The following is an 8875-nucleotide window of genomic DNA, read 5'->3' as shown; positions in this document are numbered from 1 at the left end:
GAACTTACATAGACTAAAAAACAGTAACGCAAGTAAACAAACATATTATAAAAGGTTCAAGAACACAACTGAATGAACATGGTCTACATTATTATTCGTTCATTTATTACACGACCGAACATAAACAAACTCCGTACCGAAGTTTGTCAAACGTTCTCGCTTACTGCCCCAACTATTGGCAACTTTAAAACATAGATTTAAAACACAAATGCGTGGAAGTACAAGGGGAAAAGTGTCAACATAACAAACGGCAAAAGAAATTGGTATGGGTTTAACAAAACCCTAGCTGCATTTCAATTTGGGGATTTCAACTCCTCACTGATGGCGATTTCAATAAGGCGTGCAATCATATCTTATCGTAACGTTTATCCTTTACTCCGAGCATCTCGCCGGAGCTCCCACGCCGCCGCCACGTATTTTCTCAGAACTGCCGGTGATCCGCGTCCGTACCCTTCCAGCTTGCCGGAGATCGGGTTTCTCTATGAATCTCGACGATCCTTCGCTAAAGCACGCAAGAAATGTAATTTATATCTCTCTTTAGTCTTTATTATCTTTTAAAATGTATATCGGTTATGGAAATGAACTCTTACATTACAAAGCATATGAAATTTGAAATATTAAACATCTCATTATTAGACAATAATGTATTGGCTTCAACTGCTGTTATACATTTAATTAATCAAAGAACAAATAAAGTCAAAGTTCAGTATTTCACAACAGTCAGTAACTAATGGTGAGATACTTGATCAACCTTTGTGCCATTTAAAGAATAATCGATTCAAACGCAATTTGCAATAATCAGACCAGCTAAATTAACAAATAAAACTAAAAGGCCATTCCAACTAATAATAGCAAAGTGCCTAAACAAACATATATCAACAACACTAAACCAAAATGCAGTACAAAATCAACTGTTTCTACCACCGGCACTATCTCTTAACCGATCATCATGCATATAAAACGTGCCAGCAGTCGGCACGGTACATGGCTCGTTTTCCTTTTCCTCCCCTTGCCCTCCTGATTCTCCACTTTCACTCCACCAGAACTTCTTGTTCTTCTTCCTTTACTAAATCATATTCGTCATCATCGTACTCCGCCGCAGCACCCTGACCGTCCGATTCATTTCATTGTTTGTTTACTAACAAAGTTAATCATAATCAGAGTATAAGCTCAAAAACACGACCGGACTGAAAATGTTTCAGTTACAATCCATCATTTACAGATATTACTCAATTGGTTTTACTGTTTTATCTCAACAACACTAGTCCCAATTAACAAAGTGAGTTAAAGCATCATACAATAAAGGCATCATAGTGAGTTATTGAATAATTGAATGTCACATTGTTGTGTTAATAAAGTGAGTTATCCTTAAACCTTTTATGAAGTTGGATGATCTCATAATTCTAGTTATGAAGTACATTAGGCCAAAGAACTGATCTACTTGTAGTATCATGCATGTCTCACTAATCATGTGTAGGAGTACTATTGATGTTGTTAGAACAGTTACTTAACAAAGCTTTCAGGGGATGATGGTGACAGCGGTGACCTTGCTGACGCTGGCAGCAGAGTTGAAGTTGTAAACTTGGGGCCGGTTATTAAACAAACTGCTATTTCTGAGATGGAGGCAGCCATTGATGCAGTATCAATTGAGCTGAGCAAATTGCGCACCGGAAGGGCTTCAGCAGGTGCATATATTATTAATTTGGCTGTTCAAGTTTTTTGGTGTTAAAGAAACATTTGAATCTGGCTATCTTTCTAATTTTCATATTCTTTTGTAGGAATGCTTGATCATATCATAGTAGAAACCGGTGGTGTGAAGATGCCTTTGAATCGGATGGCTGTTGTTTCAGTTATAGACCCCAAAACACTTTCAGTAACTCCATACAATCCAAATGTAATAGTTTTTGCCTCTGCTTTTCATAATTTCAACCCTAATATGCATATAGTATGAACAGTTACTTAGATCAGTGATTTCATTTGAATTCTTCAGGCCTTGAGAGAACTAGAGAAAGCCATTGTTGCATCACCATTGGGTTTGAATCCTAAACCCGATGGTGAACGGTTGATTACAGTTATTCCTCCGTAAGCCACTAATCTGAGCTCAAATTTTATCTCTAATTTGGTTGCTAATGTTTTCGTATTTATATTTTATTTGTATATTTGCAATCAATAGGATGACCAAAGAGCATATGCAGGTGAGATTATATTCTATAGTGATGCTAATTTTTGAATTTTACTTAGCAATTTGTATATCATGAAAGTTTATAATGCGTACTTCAGGCTGTATGCAAGGTGGTTTCAAAGTCTGCTGAAGATGTGAAGCAAAGAATTAGGCGAGCCCGACAAAAGGTTTAGCTATTAAGTTGTTTATATTTATCATAGTTGTGTTAGTTTGAAATTTTTATAAAAAAGATCATCCTTTGTATACAGGCTTTGGATACAATAAAGAAATCTTTGCCTAAAAAGTCAGAAGGGAAGGATAAAGAGAAGAACAAAGCTAAAGCAGTTTCAGGGTTTTCAGCAGATGATGCTAAAAGATTGGAAAAAGAAGTAATACTATATGAACATTTACTAAAAAGTTGCAAATTTACCACAATTCTTTTGCTGATCATGTTGTTTTTCCCTCAGATTGAAGAGTTGACAAAAAAGTATAATAAGTCAGCCGAAGATTTATGCAAAGCTAAAGAAAAGGAAATCACTTCAAGTTGAGGACAAGTAGTTTTGCTTTAGATCTAGAAGATAGAATATTTCATCATGGAGATTTTCATGTAATCAAAAGTGTGATTTTGGGGAGGTACTTATCTTGATTTTAACTGCATTATTTGGTGCTTAATGTAGGCTTTGAGAGCCTTACCTAAACAAATTTATATCCTTTTTTATAAATCCCTAATTTTGATTGAGGTTGTGTTTATGATTTCAAATTCACCACGGATAGGTTTTAGCGAGGTCAGCATTAATGGTACCTGCGTAAATTATGGCTAGTAACCTGTTTGGAATTAGTTTGAAAGAAAGTTGATTTAGCTGGTTATTAAACTGATCCCAAGCCGATCCAGAAGCCGATTTTGGTGAAATCAGTTTGGATCCAATCCGATCCCGACTAGTTGAAATCGGTTAGTATATATGAGTAGAAACTCGTTTGGGATAACCAGTTTGAGATAATTTAGGAAATAAATAGATTATGTTAAATATAGTTTGAAACCTCATCTCCAATTCGATCTGGTTTGATTATCGTTTTGAAACAGGCTTCAATCCTGACAGGTTCGGGTGCATTCCGGTTTTGACTGTTGTCCTAATCCAAGCCAGTTTTTAAACCGATCTAGTTTGACCCAAAATCCATTTATATGTTATATTACATGCCTAAGTTGGTCTAACACCTCCAGCCAATGCGTATGCGGTAGTCTCATTAATACATTAAGTTTGGCTTTTTATTTGTATATATTTATGTATTTTCTAACATGTTATCTTAAAATTCTTGAAATTAAGAGCTCCGTCCAAATTCAATGGATATTGACGTTTTATGCACATATATTTTGAACGGTCATTTGGATCACTAACGGGTCACTGGCTCATCCTATCATCTCCATTACTGACTATGGAACCATGTGGTGCTAGGTTGGCATGCCCATGAAGGAAATTCGTACATCAGTCAACTTCATTAGTCCCGACCCGAAAATCACCGTTAGGAGGAAACCCATCATATATGAGAACTTGCTGACCCAATCTGGAATCTCAGATTTTATTTCTAACTTTTTAGTAAGTTAAACCCAAGACCTACTCCCCGTTTTAAATGAAGTGTTATTATTACTATTATTATTATTATTATTATTATTATTATTATTATTATTATTATTATGTCTCCTTCAAATTATATATGCCAACACTTCCAAACACTTAAAAATAGACATATCATCTATCACTAATAGTAGATGGTATTTGCATTTGTGGTAGGCCGTACGTATTTATGATTCATGCTATTTATTTTCCTAACTTGGTTAAGTTAACGAATACACATGGTTCTGAATTCTGAATCCAAAACTAATTATACAAGTTATGACAATAATGACATAAGAATGAACTGTGATAGTACATTATATTGAGTGTTAAGTGGTTAAAACATTTTGTAAACTATGATGGTCCTCTGATCTTGTTGTCACCGAGTTCTTAGATAATATTCGCAATCACAATAACACAAGTATGATAACAAGAACAAACACCAAGCTTGAATGTAAATATAACGTAATAGAACACGCCCGTTAAAATCAACCTGATACCCATTTAAACACGCTGAAGAGTCACAATGGTTTGGATGGGAGGGGGGGGGGGGTTTGAAAAACCGTCACATACTAATACGAGCAATATACTAATACTAATGAATTATGGGTTACCCACAAACTAAACTAATCGTTATGCGTTTTAGTTTTAATTTTAAATTTTAAATTTTAATAATGATTTAATTTATTCCTCTTCTAAGAATCTAAGATACGGAGTAATACTGTGTAAGATTTTGCTGGGCCCATAGCCCGTGATAAAAAAAGTCAGCGGGCCCAATGTTGGAGTTGGTCTCAAGCAGTTACTTTATGCTTTTGCCCACAGTAAAAGAAGTGGTTTCTCCTGACCCGAGCCGACCCGGCCGGAAAAGAACAAATATAATAAGATTATTATCAGGAGAGTTGAATTTGTTAACCAACAATGGCCTCACCAGCTACAGATGACAGGCAAAGTTAGGCTTCTTCTTAATTAATCAATTAATTAATTAATTATGTTATAATGTTGTAGCATTTGCATGTAACAATATTTATAGAACTAATTTTGAATATATACAGAATCTTCTGCTAATAAGAGAGTTGCTGTCGTTGGTGCTGGTGTCAGGTACGAATACCTCAACTTAAATTATACATATACAATTATTATGCTCCGTATCTACTAAATTAACTTATGATGATTTGTTAAGATACCAAAAACATTACTTATCAGGATGGGAATTAGGTGATTAATGAATGCATCACAATTTCAAGTGCTTGCTAGAATTTCACTAACAAATCCTATTGTCTTACAGAGAGTTTTGATAATAACCGAAAAGACCAAATCGAAATAACCAATCCAAAACAAAAATCGATAGTTTGTTTGGTTTTATGTTTTTGTAAAAAGTGAACTTTAAGTTTTGCGTTTAACTTACACAACAAATCGAATCGAGCTTGCAGATTTTATTTTTTATCATAAATGTGAAGTAATTTATAATAGTTTAATATATAGTTTAACTCAAATATATTAGCCCCAAATGTATAATAATCAATTAATTAATAACTACGAACAAAATTTAGGCACAAATTAATTACTTTTGGTCAGCCTCTTTTTACCAGCCCAGAAATTTCAAGTCCAAATGGCAAAGACGGAAAAACCGAAATCAAACTGAACCCAACCCAAAAACCGGAAAACCGAAAGCGTACGATTTTCAAAACTACAAATCCAACATTTCGATTGTTGGTTCGGTTTTAGCCTAAAACCAACCGAACCAACCCATACACCCCCACTAGTAATCACGTGATATGTTAATTTTTTGAATTGGAAAAAACCATAGCAATACCATATTCAAGATGGAAAAAGTTATTATGATTTTTTTTTTGTTGGTGTGTGTGTGTGGGAGGGGGGGGGGGGGTTGTGAGGGGGGAAAGTTGTATGTCAAAAGACATATTTGCCCCCTTAACCTCCTAAAAACTTGCATTAACTCTTGTACAATATGAATTAAAATGTGTATTACTTAAATTTTAAGATGCCCATGTCTCCATTGTATATAGTATAGATATTTAGAGGAACAATAGTATATAGTATAGATATTAAGATGCCCATGTCTCCATTGTATATATATAGTCCCCGCCGTGTAGCTCAGTTGGTTAAGGGGGCGTAAGACTTGGAACAATAGTATAGATATAGATATTTAGAGGAATGACCTTATTTTGGAAAACAATATGCTCATTCTGTTTCAGTGGATGTGCCGCTGCTTATAAGTTAAAGTTACATGGATTCAATGTCACTGTATTTGAAGCCGATGCCAGAGCTGGTGGGAAACTAAGGAGTGTTTCACAAGACGGTTTAATATGGGACAAGGGTGCCAATACTATGGTATATCTTAGTATAAATATGATTAATACAATCAACTAACTTTATTGGCCATTTTGATGATGGTTATCATACGTTTTGCCTTATGCAGACCGAGGGTGAGGCTGATGTCAGCAGTTTGATTGATGATCTTGGGCTTCGAGATAAACAACAGTTTGTAAGTTATTGTGTTTGGTATAAATGCCATACTTTATATAGTTTGTTTGGTGGTAACTTTTATTGGGGAACATATGCAGTTATATTCTCAAACAACAAAGGAAAAAAAATGTTGTTTTATTTGTGTATGAATACAAAATGCCAAATCCTATTTTAAGTATGATCAGAATTTGTTTTTTATAATCACTATATCCTTGCTGAGTCCTAACATTATTTCATGTTGCAGCCAATTTCACAGCACAAACGGTATATTGTAAGAAATGGAAAACCTGTACTGGTATGATTAAAATTCCTTTATTATTTATTTAACTAATAATCCTTTATTATTAGTAAAATTATTTTTCTCGAAAAGAAAACGAAAACGCAAAAATATTGCCGAATGAGGCCTTAGTTGTCTTATTATTATTCTCTCTCTTTTATACTTCTCAAGTTCATGTCTTTCTTTACTGACCATGACTTGGTCAATACCATGATTGCAGATACCTTCTAATCCAATTGCACTGATCGGAAGCAGTTTTCTTTCTACTCAGTCAAAGGTACATACATTAGTAGGTCCTGCTACCTTGTAGGTTCAAGCCTAAGTATGCAATATCTTATTATGATCCTTCATTCTCATACTCTCTTCTAATATGTAAAGGTTCAAGAACATTCTTTATCCTATTTTTCTTGATCAAACATGATTGATGCTTACTTCAACTGCCAATTTTACAGTTTAAAATTCTTTTGGAGCCATTTTTATGGAAGAAGAATAAGTTAACTGACTCACCAGAAAGGTAAAATATATAGCCATGTTCAATTTCATTTGCTTGAAGTAGTTATATTCGATACGTGTCATTAGGTTATTTACATGTTCTTATGCAGTGTTGGAGGATTCTTTGAACGCCATTTTGGGAAGGAGGTGTTTGTATATTCTGCATAATGTTTTGTTTTTGTCCTGATTCTGTTTCTCCTGGTTATTAATATTGATTGCTTATGTAAGGTTGTTGACTATCTTATTGATCCTGTTGTTGCGGGAACAAGCGGTGGTGACCCTGAATCACTTTCTGTGAGTAACCGCTTTCAATTACAAACACAAAACTACTTAATATATTTCTTGAATTTCTTTACTTTGTATACAGATGCGTTATGCATTTCCTGAGGTGTGGGATTTAGAGAGAAGGTATGTTTGTAATAGTGAATTTTGACTACTTATTTCTTAAGACTTAATATATATTGAATAATCACAACTATTCACAATCAGGTTCGGTTCAATCATTTCTGGGGCATTTCAGTCTATGATATCTTCCAAAGGTGGGAAAAAGAGTCCTTCTGGAAACAGCAAACGTAGGCGTGGTTCTTTTTCATTTTTGGGTGGAATGCAGGTAAAATGATTATTATTGTTATTATTATCTTTTTAATTGCAGATGGTTATTCATGCTTTGTTGTTATGCAGACGCTCACTGACGCACTATGCAAAGAGATTGGACACCATGAACTTAATCTTCAATCAAAGGTGCTTGAAATGTCCTACAACTGCAATGATAATACAGTTGGGAACTGGTCAATTTGTTGTTCTACAGACCAAAACAACCAATTTCAGCAATCTTTTGATGCTGTCATCATGACTGTGAGTACACTTTTACTATCAGTGACTTAAATTTGGTTAATTTCTTGCATTCTTGATGAAGATGGTTTTTTGTCTCGTTAAAATTTATTCTTTACCCTTTTAACTGGCAAAGAAAATGTTCTCAAACTAGGCCCCACTTGGCAATGTAAAAGAAATGAAGATTACAAAAACTGGAAGTCCGTTTCCGCTTAATTTTATACCAGAGGTATGTTTTTTTTAGCATCATCATCCATTGAAAAGGTGAAATTTTTATAGTGTCATTTCATTAGCTTTTGGTTTTTATAATACAGGTAAGTTATATGCCGATATCAGTAATAATCTCCACTTTCAAGAAAGAAAACGTGAAGCAGCCCCTTGAGGGTTTTGGAGTTCTTGTTCCCGCCAAGGAGCAGGAAAATGGTTTGAGGACACTAGGTGAAGCTTGATTCCATCCTCCAATATTGTTTTTTTTACTATTATTTTTATTTGTTTACAGTAACACCATTGCAAAATATCTGCTATGCAGGCACTCTCTTCTCTTCTATGATGTTTCCAGATCGCGCCTCAAACAACTTGTACCTTTACACCACCTTTGTTGGTGGGAGTCGAAACAAAGAACTCGCTAAAGCTTCGAGGCACGCTTATGTTAAAATATAAAATAATCGTCTATAAAGACAATAAAAGATTCTTTTTAGCGCTTTTAACTAAAGTAATTATTGCAATAAACAGGGACGAGTTGCAGCAGATAGTAACTTCTGACCTCAGACAGTTGCTTGGAATAGAAGGGGAGCCAAAATTTCTAACGTAAGGACACTAACTGTATCTTTTTACCAGAATAAGGAATGCATCTGCTTACCTGGTGTGAGTTTAATTGCAGTCACTATTATTGGAGCAAAGCATTTCCATTGTACGGGCGCGACTATGGTTCAGTTATTGAAGCAATTGAGAAGATGGAAAAAGAGCTACCTGGTTACTTTTATGCAGGTAACTTGCTTGTCTTGAAAATATAAATGGACA

At 34.7% G+C, this 8875-nt stretch overlaps 2 protein-coding genes across 3 annotated transcripts; both read left to right on the top strand.

Annotated features, from left to right (window-relative positions):
* Positions 1-204: 204 nt before the first annotated feature.
* On the top strand, positions 205-3100 carry LOC143622264 (uncharacterized). Its single transcript, XM_077093457.1, has 8 exons — positions 205-520; positions 1524-1685; positions 1779-1894; positions 1991-2082; positions 2174-2195; positions 2281-2349; positions 2431-2550; positions 2629-3100. The coding sequence occupies exons 1-8, from the start codon at positions 322-324 to the stop codon at positions 2707-2709; spliced, it is 861 nt and encodes a 286-aa protein (XP_076949572.1). The 5' UTR covers positions 205-321; the 3' UTR covers positions 2710-3100.
* A 1729-nt stretch (positions 3101-4829) lies between these two features.
* LOC143622263 (protoporphyrinogen oxidase, mitochondrial-like) lies at positions 4830-8620 on the top strand. Of its 2 annotated transcripts, XM_077093456.1 has the most exons (14): positions 4830-4869; positions 5985-6120; positions 6209-6274; positions 6500-6550; positions 6753-6809; positions 6985-7046; positions 7135-7171; positions 7253-7318; positions 7392-7432; positions 7514-7634; positions 7706-7879; positions 8010-8084; positions 8170-8293; positions 8385-8620. In XM_077093456.1, the coding sequence occupies exons 2-14, from the start codon at positions 6118-6120 to the stop codon at positions 8513-8515; spliced, it is 1008 nt and encodes a 335-aa protein (XP_076949571.1). In that variant the 5' UTR covers positions 4830-4869; positions 5985-6117; the 3' UTR covers positions 8516-8620. The 2 variants fall into 2 exon arrangements, with proteins under 2 accessions (XP_076949571.1, XP_076949570.1); XM_077093455.1 differs by lacking the exon at positions 4830-4869 and having other exon boundaries at positions 6021-6274; positions 8385-8617.
* The last annotated feature ends 255 nt before the right edge of the window (positions 8621-8875 follow it).

Source organism: Bidens hawaiensis, unplaced genomic scaffold (assembly GCF_021521415.1).
Source record: "Bidens hawaiensis isolate Kalapana, Puna unplaced genomic scaffold, B.hawaiensis_p1.1 tig00003115_1, whole genome shotgun sequence".
Taxonomy (NCBI): domain Eukaryota; kingdom Viridiplantae; phylum Streptophyta; class Magnoliopsida; order Asterales; family Asteraceae; genus Bidens; species Bidens hawaiensis.
The sequence above is the reverse complement of the archived record's forward strand: the minus strand, read 5'-3'. Positions and strand labels throughout refer to the sequence as shown.

Bases quoted from the DNA above. Each gene is read 5' to 3' on its own strand.
- LOC143622263 (XM_077093455.1), top strand. From the start codon at position 6,203: ATGCAGACCGAGGGTGAGGCTGATGTCAGCAGTTTGATTGATGATCTT. The intron at 7,172-7,252 runs GTGTTTGTATAT...TGCTTATGTAAG, and splicing joins AACGCCATTTTGGGAAGGAG to GTTGTTGACTATCTTATTGA. The intron at 7,319-7,391 runs GTGAGTAACCGC...CTTTGTATACAG, and splicing joins GTGACCCTGAATCACTTTCT to ATGCGTTATGCATTTCCTGA.
- LOC143622264 (XM_077093457.1), top strand. From the start codon at position 322: ATGGCGATTTCAATAAGGCGTGCAATCATATCTTATCGTAACGTTTAT. The intron at 2,083-2,173 runs GTAAGCCACTAA...TGCAATCAATAG, and splicing joins TTGATTACAGTTATTCCTCC to GATGACCAAAGAGCATATGC. The intron at 2,196-2,280 runs GTGAGATTATAT...TGCGTACTTCAG, and splicing joins TGACCAAAGAGCATATGCAG to GCTGTATGCAAGGTGGTTTC.